Source organism: Canis aureus, chromosome 25 (assembly GCF_053574225.1).
Source record: "Canis aureus isolate CA01 chromosome 25, VMU_Caureus_v.1.0, whole genome shotgun sequence".
In the NCBI taxonomy this organism is placed as follows: Eukaryota; Metazoa; Chordata; class Mammalia; order Carnivora; family Canidae; genus Canis; species Canis aureus.
Window position 1 is genome coordinate 27,256,280 of NC_135635.1, and position 18,902 is coordinate 27,275,181.

At 32.9% G+C, this 18,902-nt stretch overlaps 2 protein-coding genes across 10 annotated transcripts in view; both read right to left on the reverse strand.

The window, feature by feature from the left end:
* SLCO1B3 (solute carrier organic anion transporter family member 1B3) overlaps positions 1–9,461 on the reverse strand; it is an 85,697-nt gene extending 76,236 nt beyond the window's left edge. For 3 of the 8 annotated variants that reach the window (XM_077870842.1, XM_077870840.1, XM_077870841.1), the window contains exon 1: positions 9,317–9,461. The gene's annotated coding sequence lies outside the window, so the exon portion shown is untranslated. Of the gene's footprint in view, positions 1–9,191; positions 9,253–9,316 lie in introns of those variants that run through there. The other 5 variants (XM_077870846.1, XM_077870843.1, XM_077870845.1 and 2 more) reach the window with 4 other exon arrangements.
* A 1,849-nt stretch (positions 9,462–11,310) lies between these two features.
* Positions 11,311–18,902, reverse strand: part of SLCO1C1 (solute carrier organic anion transporter family member 1C1) — a 55,434-nt gene continuing 47,842 nt past the window's right edge. Inside the window, exons 12-15 of one of the 2 annotated variants that reach the window (XM_077870849.1) lie at positions 18,009–18,193; positions 15,582–15,646; positions 13,359–13,473; positions 11,311–11,853 (exon numbers count right to left, since the gene is read on the reverse strand). In XM_077870849.1, the coding sequence (XP_077726975.1) occupies positions 11,631–11,853; positions 13,359–13,473; positions 15,582–15,646; positions 18,009–18,193 (588 nt within the window). In that variant the 3' untranslated portion in view covers positions 11,311–11,630. Of the gene's footprint in view, positions 11,854–13,358; positions 13,477–15,581; positions 15,647–18,008; positions 18,194–18,902 lie in introns of both variants that reach the window. The other variant, XM_077870848.1, reaches the window with a different exon arrangement.

Here is an 18,902-nt window from a genome sequence, read left to right on the forward strand (position 1 = left end):
AGGGCCACACATGAGCAGCAATTAATGTCCCTGGCTATCTGACAAATTCCTAGGGACTGCAGAATATTTTGATGAAGGCAAAGAATCCGGGAGCCCCTGCCATGAGAGTGACTGCATTCCTTGAGGTATGGCAAAGTGGACAGGAGAGTAGGTGATGTGATGTCCATGTACAGACGGCATTTTTGCCAGCTCCCAGGCAATCCAGACCCAGATTTATAATGGCAAAGACTCCATTTAAAAATGTACAATAAACACTCATCACAAACAGAATTGCAGTAAACTAAATACTTTCAAAATGGTCAGGGTTCTGGTAGTTTTTTTTTTTTTTAATATGCATTTCTGAATAAGGCAAAACAGATGCACTTGTTAGCCTCCTGAATACTTTTCTGTCTTGAAATTGGAATATTTCACTACTTTGGATTTTGCTTATGAAGCATGGAGTATGTTCCAATCACATTGGCCTTAGGCATGAAATAAATCAATGCCTGAATTTTTAAAATATGGATTTAATCCAAGCCAGACCTGGCCTAAAGCACTGTATAATCTAAGATTGAGTCGTACTGATGTTGGAGGCTGAATGTTTGAAAATGCAATCTATTAAAGGGTCTTATTGTAGATGCACCTGAATAACCTCAGTAGTAAAGCCCCATTAGTTGTAAATAATACCTTAATAAATAAAGCCTCTCTGTAAAAATTCATCATGTAAAACTTTGGGTCGAAAGTTTGTTAGCTTCCAGTATGTGATATCTATTTACACATATTTTTAAAGGACAAACTGGTTTTTTTCTTTTTCTTTTTTCTTTTTTTAATGGAGAAGAAGCCTTCCTCATCTCAGATTTTTACTGTTATCCTATTTCTCTCAGATCTGTAATGTTTCATTCTTTCAGTCACTGGGTACCCATTCTGTGCCAAGATCATTTCAGTGGGAGACAACTATTCCTTGACACACTGTGGAACTTGTAGGCAATAGATAAATGAGCAAGAGGAGATATATATGTATATATATGAGCAATATAAAGAGAAATAAGATTAATGGAATAGAAAAGGATAGCACATAGTACTTTAGTTAGGGTTTTTGGATCCTGAGTGGAACGAAGTGAGTGGGGTGGAGAGGAGAAAATGAGAGATGAGAGAGGTAGCTCTGCTTAGTAATGTAAGGCCTGGGAAGGCCCTGGTCACATTACATATCTATGATGTCAAAGATTATATGCTGTATTAGTATGGGTGCTCTATTTATAAAGTTATCATAGTTTCTCACACCAGTTTTTGTCTCATTAGTCTATCTTGAACTTCAAAGGCCTTGACTCTCAACTCAGGTTGGCCAACGACAGGTACTGGCAATGAGTCAGGTAGCAATCTCACACTGTTAGGAGGTAACTTGACTTTGTGGGCTATAAGAACATCCACTTCTGTGGTCCGGATCCTCCTATCTGTTAACTAATGACTTTTAAAATCACTTGCAGGGCTGACACTCTGATTACTAGGGTAGTAGGTATGGTGTCCCTTGATCATTGTGAGGTTCTCTGCAGTACATGAGCTACCAAATACATAAATATATATATATTTTTTTACAAGTAAAGCCCTTTACCCAGCCTAGAAATCTATACTAGAAAGAAAAGAGAAAAATGAAAACAACACAGGCAAACTACTTTGTTTAGATACAGGCAAATATTGTAGAACAGAATTGAAAACTTGATTTTCTCAAAATCAAAACTGAACATCCTGGATATATGGTACCTTGTATCATATCACTATGTCTGCTGGTTTGGGGCTTTGAAGAAATTTCGACTACATATGGTGAGTGTCAAGAGCACTAGACTAGGCATCAGAGCTGTGGTTTTAAGTTTCTGCTCTGTTAAAACCTGACACTACAACTTTAGCTAGTCAGTTAAACTCATATAATACTCTTACAGGATCAGATTTTTTGTATCTATAATGGAAGTAAATATTAATCTTAAGGTTATGTGGAATTAGAAAATATATATATATATACACACTAAAATGCTTTATAGATCCAGAAGAAATGTGCATTATATATAAATGCAATATATATATATAAGGATTATACATAAGTGGTCTTTTAGGTTTCAAATGGATATTTTTGGAAGCTGATATAATAATCTTGAATTTATCTAGAAGAAAAAATGAATATACTTAAACTTTGAGAATGAATCATATGAAGGCAGGCATGAGTGGTCAGAAATTAAAATGTATTTTATGCATTTTTATACTTTATATATGTAATTCTCATATAGTGTGATCCTGGGCAGAAATAGCATATTAATGAGATTAGAAAATCCCAGACACTCATAATTTAATAATTTGTAAAGGTGGAGAATAGGGACTTCTAAACACATAGTATTAGAGCAAGTGGTTAACAATTTGTCAAAATAATTCAGTTCTTCATCTCAAAATACTATATCTAGTGGCACCTGGCTGGCTCAGTCAGAGAGATTTTGGATCTTAGGGTTGTAAGTTCAAGTTCCACATTGGGTATAGAGATTACTTTAAATAAAAAAATAAAATCTTTAAAAAATACACCAAAATAAATCCAGATACATTAAATATTTTTGGAAACTAAATTATAAAACATAGATAAATGCAGATAATTAGACCATCATAAGGTAAGAAAATTATTTTAAGCATATATATAATGTAGAATCTATAAAGGAGTATATGATTATAATTTTAAAATATTTAAGTAAAAAATTACATTAAACAAAAAATTAAACTCTTGTCATATATTGGATTATGTTCCCTCAGAATTCATATGTTGAAGCTCTAACCCCAGTCTTCCAGAATGGGACTGTATCTGGAAATAGAACCTTCCAAGAGATGACTAAGTTAAAATGAAGCCATTAGGGTGGGCCCAAATCCAATCTGACTGATATCCTTATAAAAGCAGGATATTAGGACAGAGGAAGAGACACCAGGGATGCATGTGCACAGAAAAAAAGGCCATGTGAAACCATTGAGAAGGCAGCTATCTGTAAGCCAAGAAGGGAGACCTCAGGAGAAAGCAAATCTGCCAACACTTTGATCATGGACTTCTGATCTCCAGAACCGTTGTTTAGATAAATTTCTGTTGTATAAACCACCCAGTCTGTGGTAATTTATTGTGACAGCTTTAGCAAAATAATACAGCCCTCAAATTAGAAAAATTATTACACATGGAACATACTTATGGCTAATATTATTAATAAAATAATCACCAAATAATATTTGTGACAGATTGTGAACACAACCTATAAGAAATATGACCAGTAGACCTATGTTTTAATACACTAACAGGGGATCCCTGGGTGGCTCAGCAGTTTGGCGCCTGCCTTAGGCCTGGGGCATGATCCTGGAGTCTTGGGATCGAGTCCCATGTTGGGCTGCTTGCATGGAGCCTGCTCCTCCCTCTGCCTGTGTCTTTGCCTCTCTCTCTGTGTCTCTCATGAATAAATGAGTAAAATCTTTTAAAAAAATACACTAACAAAAAAAATGAAATTGAAATGCCATTTTCAATTTATCAAATTGATAAATTGGTGAAGTTTGAGGACAGGTCATCTTTCAAATGCTGTTTGTGTGATGTTCTTTTGTCTTTCTCTTTTAGAATGTCACTGGTTAGTATATTTGAAACATTCTATCTCTAGGAATCTATTTTAAAGAAATAAATAAAGATAGGCAAAAGGATGCATGCTTGAAATTTTCCTTGTGATTTGTTTATATAGCGAAGACAAGAGACGTAAAAATAATTAATAATTTAGCTCTTAAATCTTTGATTACATTAATAAAACAATCTTAGAATTGTGAGTAGGAGAGATTGAAAGTAAAAACAACTTTTTGTAGTTTTATTTTTTATGATTAAACTGCAGGTCTACTGAGGTAAAATTGACATATAAAGCTGTAAGATATCTAAAGTGTACATAGTGGTGACTTGACATACATATATATTGTGAAAGAATCTCCCATCTAGTTAACTAACACATCAATAACCTCACTTTTTGTTTGTGAGAACATTTAAGTTCTACTCTCTTAGCAATTTCAATTCTATAATACAGTGTGGTTTTTTTTTTTTAGAGAAGTATTGAAAATCTTTATTTGATAAGCCTGTGAAATATTATGCAGGTATCAAAACAAAATAAGATTATACGAATATATATATTCATATATATATATACGAATAATATTAAGATTATATTATTATAATCTTATTTTGTTTTGATACCTGCATAATATATATATATATTTACCATAATATAAATAAATAAATAAATAAATAAATAAATAAATAAATAAATAAATATTTACCTACAGGCATTTCCAAGATACATTTTTAAGTAAAATAAAACAAGTTATGAATGATGTATAAGGAATAATCTGAATTTTTTAAAAAATTAAGTGAGCAAAAATCAATACATGCATATATATGTTGGTACATGCCTTTTTTTTTGGAAGGGGAAGTTGGTGACTGGGTGACTGGCACTGAGATGGGCACTTGACAGGATGAGCACTGGGTATTATATGCTGACAAATCAAACTCCAATAAAAAAATATACCAAAATAAAAGCTACAATACAGTGTTAACCAGGATAGTCACCATGTTTTATATTAGATCCTCAGATCTTATTTATCTTATAGCTGAAAGTCTGTACACTTTTACCAACTTCTCCCTACCTTCTCACCTTCTAGCCCCAGGCAACCATTCTATTATCTGATTCTATGAATTTTATTTCTTTTTTTTTTTTTTTTAGATTTCACACATAAGTAATATCATGTAGTATTTTTCTTTTTCTCTCTGGCTTATTTCACTTAGTGTAATGCCTTCAAGGTCCATCCCATGTATCACAAATGGCAGGATTTCTTCCTTTCTCATGGCTGAATTATATTCCATTGTATATAGAGATATACACCACATCTTCTTTATCCATTCATCCACTGATGGGCTTGTTTCCAAATCTTGTCTATATAAATTATGCTGTGATGAACATGGAAGAGCAGATATCTTTTTAATGTCCTGTTTCATTTTTTTGGATATATATCTAGAAGTGGAATCTTGGGTCATATGGTAGTTTTGTTTTTTAAATTTTTGAGGAGCCTCCATACTGTTTTCTGTTATGGCTGCATGAACTTATATTCTTACCAATAGTTCACAAGGGTTCCCTTTAATCCACATTCCTGTCAACACCTTTTATCTCTTGTCTTCTTAATGATAACATTCTAACAAGTGTGAAGTGATATCTCATTGTGGTTTTAATTTTCATTTCCCTGATTATTAATGATATTGAACATCTTTTTATTTACTTGTTAGCCATCTGAATGTCTTCTTTACAAAAATGTCTACTCAGTCCTTCTGTCCATTTTTTAATAAGATTATTTATTTTATTGCTGTTGAGTTGTATGAATTTTTATATATTTTTACTAATACCTCTTATCAGATATATGATATACAAATATTTTCTCCCATTTTGTAGGTTGCCTTTTCTTTTGTTGCGGATTTCCCTTGCTGTGCAGATGCTTTTTAGTTTGGTGTCATCCCACTCATTTATTTTTGTTTTAGTTGCCTTTGCGTTTGGTGTCAAATCCAAAAAATTGCTGCCAAGACTAGCGTCAAGGAGCTTACCTCCTATGTTTTCTTCTAGCAATTTTATGGTTTCAAGTCTTACATTTAAGTCTTTTAAATTTAACATTTTAAATGTTTAGCCTTATAAAAAGAGAGTCAATATATAGCATTTCTTATTTGACTTTTTGTATTTTTAAGAAGAGAAAAATGATGTTAATGTATATTTTTATAATTCTTGGATAACTTTCGGATAACCAATTGCAAAATATTTTTTGAAATTGCTAAATAAGTGGATATAATTTCCATATTGTTAGTGCAATCTAAAAGCAAAAATGCAGCACATATAGTACATGGAAGAATAAAGGAAAATGCAAAGAAGGAAATGTAAAACAAAGTGGAATAAATAATATAAAAAGGAAAACTAAATATCAAGTGTGATAATTATATTTGCTAATAGACAAAATTTTAAAGTAAAAAGAAAATCCAATTTTATGCTATGAATAAATTTCTAACCTTAAACAGAATGCAGAAAATTGAAAAAAAGGCAGGGCCAAAAATTTATAAAGTAAACATAATTAATAAAGACAGCAGAAGTGGCATTATTATAATAAAATTCAAAAAAAATGTATTAACTATAACAAATTTTTAAAAATCAAATCTATATATCATAAAGACATAACAGAAAACACATTAAGTTCTACAAATGAAAACTTGAAAAATTGGAAGCAATTCACAAAACTCATTCAATTACATTGAATGATCTTAATACGTTTATTTTTAAGTTTAAAAAAAAGAAAAAACAAAATGAAAGAAAAGCATCAAAAGATGTGAATGATATAATTAATTGGTTTGATTTAGTAATTATATATTTAGTATTGTATTATAATCAATTAATATATTTTATTTCCAAAACCTGAACTTACTAATACTCATAACTTGATTTCTCTTGTTTAAATCCTCAATAAGTTTCCAAAAAGATAAACTGGATAGGCTACATTCTCTAATTATAAATGTGATTCATCTGAAAAATAAAAGACAAATTTATTTATTTATTATTTATTTATTTATTTATTTATTTATTTATTTATTTATTTATTTTATTCATTCATGAAACACACACACACACACACACACACACACAAAGGCAGAGACACAGGCACAGGGAGAAGCAGACTCCATGCAGGGAGCCTGATGTGGGACTCGATATTGTGTCTCCAGGATCACGCCCTGTACTGAAGGTGGTGCTAAACCGCTAAGCCACCCGGGCTGCCCAAAAGACACATTTAAATTAAAATATCCAAACAGAAATTTTAAATAATCTTCCCTCAAGAGCAATTAGGAATTTTGAATCAAATAGAAAATCAAGAACGTATCTGTAAACAATTAGGGAAACATCACTGTCACTGCAGCATGGCAACCCTTTTAATTATATACAAATTTTACATTAAGAGATATTAATTAATGTTTTCATTACTAAACTAGAGCATAGTTATAAGCCTACAAGTCAAGAATTTAGGTAAAGTCTTTTTAAAGCATGCCTTAAAAAAGAGAAGGAAAGTAAAAAATAAAAATTAATTAAAAATAAATAAAATTAGGTAGCAGAGAAACAGAATCCAAAAGCCATTTCTTTGAAAATTTCAATAAAATAAGTCCCTGTTAAGCAAAATTCACCAAAAAAGACAAACCTAAGAGTATAATATAAGCTTACTTGCTCTAATTTTACAAAATTAAAAAAATCTTTAAAGAATCATGGAGATTTTTCTAGAAAAAAATATATTTTCAAAGTTTAATCAGTAAGCAGATTTTTTTTAAAGCTTCAATAACCAATCAAAAACTTTTCAAAGTATTATTTCTTTAAAAGGCTAAAAACAGGGCAGCTCGGGTGGCTCAGTGGTTTTGCGCTGCCTATAGCCAGGGGTGTGATCCTGGAGACCGGATGGAGTCCCACATTAGGCTCTCTGCATGGAGCCTGCTTCTTCCTCTGCCTGTGTCTCTGCCGGCCCCTCTCTCTCTGTGTCTCTCATGAATAAATAAATAAAATCTTTTAAAAAAATAAAAAAATAAAAGGCTAAAAACATTCTTTCAAAATGTAAAAGGTTCAGATACTTCCTATACTATAAATTCTGTTCTAGAACTTTTAAAACAAAATGATTTTCTAGTTAATTTTACAATTTTTTAAAATTTATAAATTTCATAAAACTGCATAAGCCTAATACTAGACATACAAGATAAGCAAAAATCTTAAAAGGAGGATGCTAAAATTGTGTTTTCCTAATACACTGCATTGACAATTACCTAGGTCCACGAGTTTTTAATAAAAAGTGGATTTAGTGCCAAATAATTTTGAAATACACATCCTCTTGAAGAAATTAGCATTACATTATCACATTAAGGATTGTATAGTTGTGTGAGAGTTATCATTAACTCAGCATATCCAAAAATTATTCAAGCATTAAACACTTTTTTACATCATTAATATTTAAATGTGTTAATATGCTTCTAATGCTTGATTCAAAATAGGTCTTCAGTAAACATTTTTATTCCTGTTTTTCTCTTTTCTCCTAATTGTGAGATTTTGTGGCTTCATCAGTAGATGCCACGGATCTTGATCATAAACATTCAGGCTTTTCCCGATGGCATGTTCACAGAGCTGAACATATTTCACATTATCATTCTTGACAATGCAGAAGCAAAGGTACAGGGGACAGAAAGGAGATGAAGAGAGTTTGGAGACATCAAAGGAAAGGAGGAAGCTCTAGGATCATCATTTTACAAGGTGGGGAAACACAATATGATTTATGTTAGCAGAATGAGAAATGGAGGTATTGATGCGACATTTGAGGAACCCAGAAAAGGGATCTCACTATGTATAATTACATAGGATGAGAGACATCATTCCTAACCTATCAGAGAAGACACTCAATAGACATTGCTTCAAAGCTGATAAGTCAAGGACGTGGTATGTGCATATTATCTAAAGATGTGGAAGTAAGGGTCAGAGAAATCAATGACCCAAACTTGTGAGAAGTTATTGCCTTTGAGGAATGAATAGAGGTGAAGTTGGGCTACAGGACTGGTACTTTCCATTTTAAATCATTTTGCATCATTTGCTTTTTATAAAAATGTGTACATGTTTTGCTGTGTTAAAACTTTTCTAACAGAGATGTCCAAAATTTATTTTTAGCAAAATTAGCAAGAGATAATAATTTAGAGTACAGGTTAATACAGGCATAACATGACTGTTCAAAACTGATAAAATTCAATTTAAACTTGGTTCCACCAATTACTGAGACTTGTTAGCTTGAATAAGTCACTAAAAATCTCTAAACTGTGCTTTCTTCCTCTAAAAATATCAGTAATTATACCTAACACATAATGTTATTCTGATATTTGAAATTGAAATAACATGTCTCAAGCACACATAAGGAGAGTGCTTAATATCGTTATACTTAATAGTTGTTATAAAATTATTAAAAATTATTACTATTCTTGAGTATATGTTATAGTCACTGTATTCATTCAATCTCCCTTTATGTGTGACTATATAAATCTGTAGTATTTAAGTGGTGATTTCTTAAATGCTAATGGTGACAAAAGTTCTTCTAGTTGTTTTTAAGAATTTCAGAGGGTTTGTTTTTATTACCTGCTTTAAAGGCATCATGATGTAATGGAAGAAATCAGCATTAGTCTGCCTGTCTTCACCTTGGGTATGTCAATTAATCCAATTTAAGTCACTCCATTTATAAAATGACATTGCTGGAGATTTACGTGTCTGAAAGTTATATTGAAGCAGATGTTCCTTTAAAGTGCTGGTCACTTCCAGAGGCTATGGCTGTAGAATAAGGAGTGATGTTGGGATCCCACATGTCAGTCAATGTCTTACCTCTAAATGTTTGGCCCTGGGGCTGAGGGAGTTTTTTTGACCTTTGAAATGAAGTTTGGTTTCTTAGTAAAAAATTAATGTGCTTTTCTGAGGCGTAAAAGCCTGCTTACTTCTGTCAGATGAAGTTACTCATCCAAAATATCAGGGTTCCTCTTAGCAAATTCAATTCCCCACTAAATTAGACCCTCATATGCCATATTACTGAGTTTAGTATATTTAATTCCACTGCCAAAGTAATGGTTATGCATTAAAAAAATGCTTCCTTTTCACTGACTTCCAATACTTTTATGAAAAAAGATCATTCAATCAACTTTCATGCCAATTTTGATTTTTCAAATTACTCAAGAGTATATTGGATAAAAAAAAAAGAGTATATTGGATAGGATTCTATTTAGAAATTTAGTTGCAAAAAAGTTACTTTTCAGGATATTGCTACAAAAAGCTTTGAAAAATAAAGAGGACATGGGAGACAGGATGAGGACCTTGAATTTAAATTACAGCTCTACAAAGAAAATTCTGGACAAGTATACTCACTCACCCACCTTATAAATATTTGTTGTGGGTAAGACTGATACCAGGATGACAAAAAGAATTCCTGCTCTCAAGTTAGCACAGCAGCAGCAGGTCTGATGTAGGCCTGCTGGAAACAAAGCATGTTGATTTTTCTTTTAAAAAATAGTACAATATGAGATAATGTTGCATCATTAATTCAAATAAAATTACACAATATACATTTAGAGGAAATTTCCTCTGCTCTCCCTCCCCAAACTTTCCATCTCCAGTTTTTTCCACTCATATTTATAGGACTGGTATGTAATGGAAAAATAAAAAGACAGCAAACTATTTTGTTTGTACTAGTTGATCCTTCCACTGTTTAAGACTATTGCATTTTTGAGCTGGACCCTCTTGTTAGACTTAGACTTCTGGAAACTCCTCAAACAAACCTCTTGTTGGGAGTGTCCTGATTACATGATCTGTTTGTTGTAAAGGCTGCTAACAATTATGGTACAACTTCAAGACTCCACAGGGGTGGTCTCAATCATTAAGTCTGCTTTTCTAAGGAGGCCCAAGCCCCTCTTATACAGCCATTGGAGGAAGGAAAATACAATAATAATAAAGCTGATGATGGAAGACTGCTGAACCTACTATATCTCCTCAGAGAAGTGCCAGGAAGCCAGCAGAGAGGAAATGTTCAGAAACAAAGGACTATCTGGCAGGTTGTGGCAGTGTCAGTCCCCTGACCAGAAGCCCTTAGTCCCTGTGATGAGTGCCAGATAGAGCACCTAAGAACTATGCCATCATTAAACCCATCACCTCTGCATTCCTATTATAACACCTAAGCTTACTGTAGACTTTCAGAAATTCAACTTTCAAATGCATTTTATGATCACATCATATGCATCCATCTGGAGAAGCTTACATATATTAAAATATGGGCAGTACTGTATTAACAGTATTTTTTAATCCACTGAATTTATAGAAGGACAATGAAGCATGTTAATATTAATTTTATTACTTTACCATCATGGTCACTTCAAGTGTCACACACAATGCACATACAATGAACGGTAGATGAGCTAATAATCCAAAATTCGAATCTTCCAAAATCATTTGCCACTATACATTTCTGTATCAATTATTATAGTCCAAAACAAAGGAAGAGCTTAAAATGAAATCTTTCTCTACATATTCTGATTCTATCCTAAGATCTTCATTAGGGTCATGTTTGAAGGAAGCCAAGATAAAATTTAATTTTTTAACAGGACTCTCTTCCTCTTGACAAGTATCTCAGTTTAGAAATCACTTTATACATAGCCATTAGATTATCAGGACAAAAAAAAAAAAACACAAAAAAAAAAAAAAAAAAAAAAAAAAAAAAGATTATCAGGACAATTGTTCCACTAAGAATACAGTGAATATATCAAAGGGTACAAGGCAAAATTAAGCAGAATGAGTATATAATATAAGGGATTTGTATAAATAATAATATAAGGAAGAATTAAAAGGTTTGGATTAATTATGTACATTTTCTATAACTTGTTTAATGATATTTGCTATTAGGTACATTATTTAATACCTAGGGTCGAACACAAAGACATATTTTGAAAGGAAAAAAATACACATTTAAAACGCCTTTGATTAAAATCTGTTTACAGAATTTCCAGAAATCAGAAAATATGGCTTCAAGTCATCATTTTTCTAGAGCTGTGTTTCCTTTCCTGGCCAGTAGTTGGGTTGTAGCAAATGATCACTTGTAGTACAATTTTCCTTCCTCATTCTTGCAGACACCATTGTTCCTTCTGTCTTGGTTCTGAAGCTTCTATGTTTTGAAACACAATTTTTCTTTAAAGTGAAAAGTACTGCAATACTTAGGAAAATGGACACTGTGCCCAGCATCACAGTTAGTCCCAGATAGATGTGTCTAAAAGGAGGGAGAAGCTTGGTCATAATATTGCAACTATCAAAATGGGAATGGAAGGTAATAATATTCAATACATATCAAGAAAACTAATCTATCAATGAAACCATCACGAAGATGTTTTTCTTAAGAACAAATTCAGTGGCTATAAAAGACCTCTCTATGAACATCAGACAGACTATTGAAGGCAGTGTGCAAATATAAAGCGATCTCTTAGTGGTGCCATAATTTTTGGTTACTACTAATTGCATAATCAGTTCCATCTTCTCTGTAAATTATTCCCTTAGACTGGGTGACCATATGCCTATTTGCCCAGAAGAGTCCTAGCTTATGCTGGTGTTGTCCCAGTGTACTTCTTAATAGTGCTCCTTTTCAGTCTCAACAGCATCCAGGTTGAATGATAAATTATGTGGTTACCCTACCCTTGAAACTTGCCCAAATGCACTTCTACAAAAAACTGCAAGAAGCAATGTTAAGGGAGAATCAGAGCTCTTGGTGGAGCAGAATAACTTAAGAATAAACCAGAGGTTTAAATCACTTTCTTCAATAAGCACCCTGTAGTTCCACATTCTATCATAAAAGAGAAAGGTATGGAAGGACAGGTTGAATGATTTATTCTGGTCACCTTGTACACATATTCAGTCTCTGATGAAATACATTGTCTTTACATTAAAATAATGCAGCCTTAGCAAATGTGAGCAAAGCACAAATTCTACTCACAGATCAAGTCCCTTTCACAGACCAAAATAAATTTCTCACATAACATCAAAGCCTATTAAATCAAACAAACTTATTTAAGATGGTTGGCTCAATTCACATCCAATGTCCAACTTACACAGTTCAGTACCAAGTTTATCCCTCCAGAAAATTCTCAGATTGTAAATCTAAAAAAAATCCTTCCTGCTTTTAAGCCATTGAAGCACTGCTTTAAGCAATAAGGGGACTAAATGTTTGATGAACTGAACTGAATGATACCATAGTGAAAAAGCCATGCCCCTCAGCCCCATACACACTCATACACACAGAAAAAACCTTTTACTTTTATGCATCTCAAGTACTGGAATAATTGAACATCAGTTTGGCAATAAAAGCTGGACAGATTTAGAGCCAAATCCAACTCTTGCCCAGGGGGATTATATCTGACGTAAATGGGACAGTTTGGCTCAGTTTGAAAAAGAATAGAATTAAACCCAAAATGTGACCTAAATTTAAATGCTTCTGAGCTTCAGAGAATTACCCACTTGTGTGCATAAACTTGCAAAATTCTACTGTATTCTGGAATCTTTTGTGAATTTTTTAAAATGATTACTCATTGAAAATGGGAGTTAAGATTAGGAATGGGGAAAAATGAAAAGTCTAGCCAAATAAATAATAATAAAATTATTCTATAAAAAAGAACATGCTTCTTGGTTAGATCATCCTTTTGCAGTGAGAAATGGTTACTGCTAATTTCATTGTGCAAACCTAGAATGCTGTATTAGTGAGATGCTACGAGTTTGATCCCATACCTGAAAGCATTTGAATCATACAATCTGCAGGAGCCTCTACTTCCACATCTTTTAAATCCCCATTTGAGGCAAGAAGTGTCAATCAAAATTCCAAAATACATGGGAGCTGGGATTCCTGCTGTGAGAAAAACAAATAATTGCTACTGAAAATACATACACATCTTTTTGTTTATCCTATAATGAGTAAGTCTCTGGAACTACTTTCAACCTAAAAAATACTGCTTTGGAGATAATAGGTACCTGCAGGAGATCAGAATATCTACTTCATATTTCTCTGACTTAAAGGTTATTTTTTGAAACAGAAGGCATAGGAGAAGTTCTGAAGATGGAGCACAAGTATCCTTTTTGTAAGGGGAGATTTACATTTATAACAGAGATATCTCCATTTGTAACAGTGTCTATCTTTCTGTACCAAGAAAAGACAGATGATTCTTAGTCCCAAGAGGCTTTTATCAAAAGGAGAAGGCACCAACCTAAATCTCCATAACAAATCTAACCCTTGTTTACCCTACTTTTCCTGGTAATTTTCCCATTACTTAAAAATGGGTTTTACTTATTTTATCCTGTTATCATTTTTCTATTGTGCTGAAAATACTGGTTTCTAATATTAGCATAATATCTTATTTGCTTTATCTTAAAATACATAACAGTTTCAACATAACAATACCAATGTTAGTGTTAAAGATAAGACTACAGAATGTAGTGAAGTTATGTGGATTTGGTAATGATCCCGTCCTTTTAAATCTAACTGGTTTTCTGTATGGTTATGCCTCCAATATGCTACATGGCTAGTTTCAGTTTAAGAATGTCTTAGTTTCTTTTCAATGTTTTCTTAATTATATAAAAATTTTGCAGGATTTCATCTTTTTCAAGAGATTTATTTATTTATTTATTTATTTATTTATTTATTTATTTGAAAGAGAGAGAAAATGAGCACGTATGTGTGAGAGGCAGGGGAAGGCAGTGAGAGAGGGAGAGAATCTCAAGCAGACTCCCTGCCCAGCTTGAAGCCTGACACAGGGCTCAATGAATGTACCTTGAGATCAAGACCTGAAAAAGCTTTGCATGATTTCAAATTAAAAATTAAATCAGAGTTACTGTTACAAACTCTACTTTCCTTCTGTCCTCTCTTACTTTTTACCTTCCAAGTAACCACTACTGCCACCATCACCACCACCATCACTATTACTACCACCACTACCATCATCATCATCAATTTTTAGTTTATAATTCTGTTTTTTTTTAAGATTTTATTTATTTATTAGTGAGAGACACAGAGTGAGAGAGAGAGAGAGAGGCAGAGACATAGGCAGAGGGAGAAGCAGGCTCCATGCAGGGAGCCTGATGTGGGATTCGACCCTGCGACTCCAGGATCACACCTGAGCAGAAGGCAGATGCTCAACCACTGAGCCACCCAGGCATCCCTCTTTTTAAAAATATCAGCAAATACCTTTGCATGTGTGTGTAATATTTCTACCTCTCCATACTGCTCATATCAAATGCATCATACCATGAATATTGTTCTACATTTTGCTTCATTTCATTTAAGAGTGTATCCTACAGATCCCTTGGTTTTATTTTTATTTTTATTTGTATTTATTTTTAGTTTATTTATTTATTTATTTATGATAGTCACACAGAGAGAAAGAGAGAGAGAGGCAGAGACATAGGCAGAGGGAGAAGCAGGCTCCATGCACCGGGAGCCCGACGTGGGATTCGAACCCGGGTCTCCAGGATCGCGCCCTGGGCCAAAGGCAGGCGCTAAACCGCTGCGCCACCCAGGGATCCCGATCCCTTGGTTTTATAGACTATTGTGTCCTCTCAAAATTTATATACTGAAGTCCTAACCCTAATACAACTGCACTTGAGTGATAGAGTTATGAAGGAGATAATAAGGTTATATGAAGGCATAAGGAACTTAATTTTTTTTATTGGCATTTTTTTCATCTTCTGATTAGGACAGCAGTCCTGGTAAATTAAGTTCCTTATTAGGCTTCAGCCTTTCTTACTGGTTTATTTCTTGTTTTTCTCTCAGGCGAAAAGGCTCTTTCATAACAAGAATAAACTTTTTGACAAGGAAGGAAGGAAGGAAGGAAGAGAATAAATAGGGACCTAACCACCTATATTATTTAGTTATGCATGATAATTCTGTAAAAATACTGAGGAAAGTACTCAAAATACATTTGTCATAACTACCATAATTAAAACATATATTATACTTACCAAGAACTCTTATTGCTAAGGTGTAGATACCCAGGGCAAAAGACTTCAGTTGTGGCTTAATGCACCTAAAAACAACAAAAGCATTATAAAGAAAATATAGTCCATTAAAGCAAATACTAATGTTAGTGATAATCTGCTTACCACATATGAAATAAGGCTAGAATTCAAGTAGTATTTATGGAGAACCCATAGTGTCCTAGCATAGGGAGGGCAAATTATGTAAATCCATGTGCCATTACATGCAATGCATCAAAGAGCTGATAGTTAATATTTCCAAAACATAAATCACCTTTACATGACATATTTAAATGGTATTGGATAAAGTAAAATTATAAGTTTAATGAGAAAAATAGCAAAAGACTCACAGAAAAAAATTATAAGAAATTTGAGGCAACAATAAGGGACCAATAACCTATAATTAATTTTTGTGGCTTTTGGTCTAAAAGCACAGGACCATATTGATCTGAGTTGATACAGTCACAATTGCCGTGGAATGCTAAGTGTTTCTGCTAAATAGTGGGGACCTGAATTTACCAGCTAAGTGCAAGAATACCTAAAATAATATTATCTTTAATAAGTATAGCTTTAACTGATTGGCCTGTCAATTTTTATGATAATAATCATGATGATATTATATTAACTATTGAGTGTTAACCATGCTATTTCTTTCACCTTTTACACTGGGTCAAGTATAAGTTTTAACCATGGTACTAATTTTTTTATATGTATAATATCATTTCATCTCTCCTTTAAAAGAGGCAAAACCCACAACTTTTCTCTTTCAATGTAAAGGACATCTTCTGACATCAAAACACAACATGGTTCATTTGAGGGGCTTGTGGTGAAGAAAACCCTTCCTCTTGGCGTGGGTGACTACTTGACCCAGTATAAGATACGGAAGAAATAGCAACCCATGAAGAACAATCCTGGTCTGAGAACTCTGTGGCAATGCTCTCCATATCATGGTCCCATTTGAAAAGACAATATCTCATGTTTTCCTTAAGCCCTTTTGAAGGGCTCTAAAACGTATTTGTGGAGTTACTCCTACTTTATCTTTCCTAATAAATTTCCATAATATACTGTGGAAAATTATAAATGTATACAACATTTTTGATTAGTTTCATTTTAAAATAACATTATACTCATCCTTCAATATATGAATTAAAAGCTACTAATCCATCTCTTAAAGATTGATTTCCAATAAAATTTGACTTTTATGTTTAATAATTTTATCACAATTGGTCATATTCTTAGGTTATTTTTATCAATTATAATAAAAATATTTGCAAGGCTAATCTCATTAGGAAGAAAATTTTATCACTAACAGAACTAGTTATAAAACTACTATTTTAAAATTTGAACTTACATCCTTTTTTATAGAGATCTATGATAGATAACAAAAATTGTTCAAACATTATATTATAATAGAGGAGAAGGCTATAGGGAAGTTGAGTGAAGATATAAGCATAAGGAGAAGAAAGAAATATGTAACATATTTACTGTAAAAGATTTTTTTTGTGTATAATTTTAAATTAGGTGATATTGGTTATCTCATCTATTTTCGAGATCTTACTAATTACATTCAAAGGAGTGATCTACATTTAAAATCATTATATTTTTAAATGTAAATACTTATCTGGAAATCAATGCTTACTTACTATTAAACTTAAGATAAATTTTTAGATGTCCACTTAACAATATGCAGAAAGGGTACACAGTTTAAAACATTATTTTAGAATTTATAAGCAAAACACTTGGAGTCATTAACATATATTCATGGATTACAGAACTCAATTGATTCAAAATTTATGAACAACGCCCACACACCCCCACATGTAGATAATTCCAGTCAGAACAAGAAAAATAACCTATATATTAAAATAATAAATGTGAGACATTGTGATATTTGATGGGTCTTTAAACTATCTTAATTTTTATCACCCATAATTCAGTGAAACCACGCTTAATCTAAAACATATTTAGCCTAGGGGCACCTGGCTAGCTCACCTGGTGAGCATGTGACTCTTGATCTCAGGGTTATAAGTTCAAGTTCCCCATTGGGTGTGGAGAATACTTAAAATCTTAAAAAAAAAAAATAATAGCACATTTAGTCTACACTGGTTAATATAATTACCACAATTAGAAATAGGATATTTTTTGAGTGGCTATGGTGATGTTGGCACCAATATTGCTTTCTAGACCAATGATTTACAAAAACTTTTAACTAGAAAAACTTCTATTCAAGCATATTTTTTTGCATAAAAACCCAAAGCAGGAAGAGTATAAAACTAGAACAAGGATATGGGTCAAGCTCCCTGAGAGAACTATAAGGAATCGCAATTCTATAGAACAGAATTTGAAATCAATGTTCTAGATTATTATAGGACATCATATATTAAAAGTGGGGCAAGGAGAATCAGTGTTCACCTCAGAAGCAGCATGTATCCCGGTATGCCACCTAGAGATAAAGTATAGGATGTGATGACTGAAATGACAAGGAAATACAGAAACATTTTGGGACATCCATTATCTTTTTGACACCTGCCCACCATGCCTGAGGAATTTCCTGACTTTGAGGCTGCAATCTCCACACAGGTGCAATTATAAAATATCTGTAACACAATAGAAAAAAAATCCAAGTATTGAGTTAACATTTAAGCAAAATTGAAAATATTTATTTAAAAGACTTCACAACATAGTATACATGCATTACATAAACAATAAGGTAAGTATTCTCTTATTTCTCTGTATTAGAGTATAGCAAGCAAAGTGAAATTTATATAAATCACATTTTCTTATCCAAACAGCAGATGTTCAAACTACTGACCCTACTGAAAAATCTTCCAGTAAATCCAATCATACCTTATCTCCTTCTCTGCCACTTCCAAGTCTAATCCACCATTATTTCTTGCTTTGTTTACTACAGTGATCTCCTTATCCCCAGCTTATTTCCATTCTTATCCTGCTATCATTTGTTACCCACATAGTAAGCAAAGTAAGCCTTTAAAAATGGCAGTTACTATTCTTAGCCTTCCAATAGCTTCTTATTACACTTGTATAAAATCCAAAATCCTTATAGCAGCTTACACACTATGATGGAGCTTCTGGATCCCACTCTGATCTCACCACTCAATGATCTTCCCCCCCTCCCTTTGCTTCATCTACACACATGGGTTTCCCTTGTGCCCTTGCCAACCCTTGAACATGGTACGTTTACCCATGCCTTATAACCTTTCTGCTTTCTCTGCTGGGCAGCTCTTCTAGATAGCTATAAGGTTGGTGCACACACCCCAGGTCTCTGCTCAGTTCATTAAAGAGGGC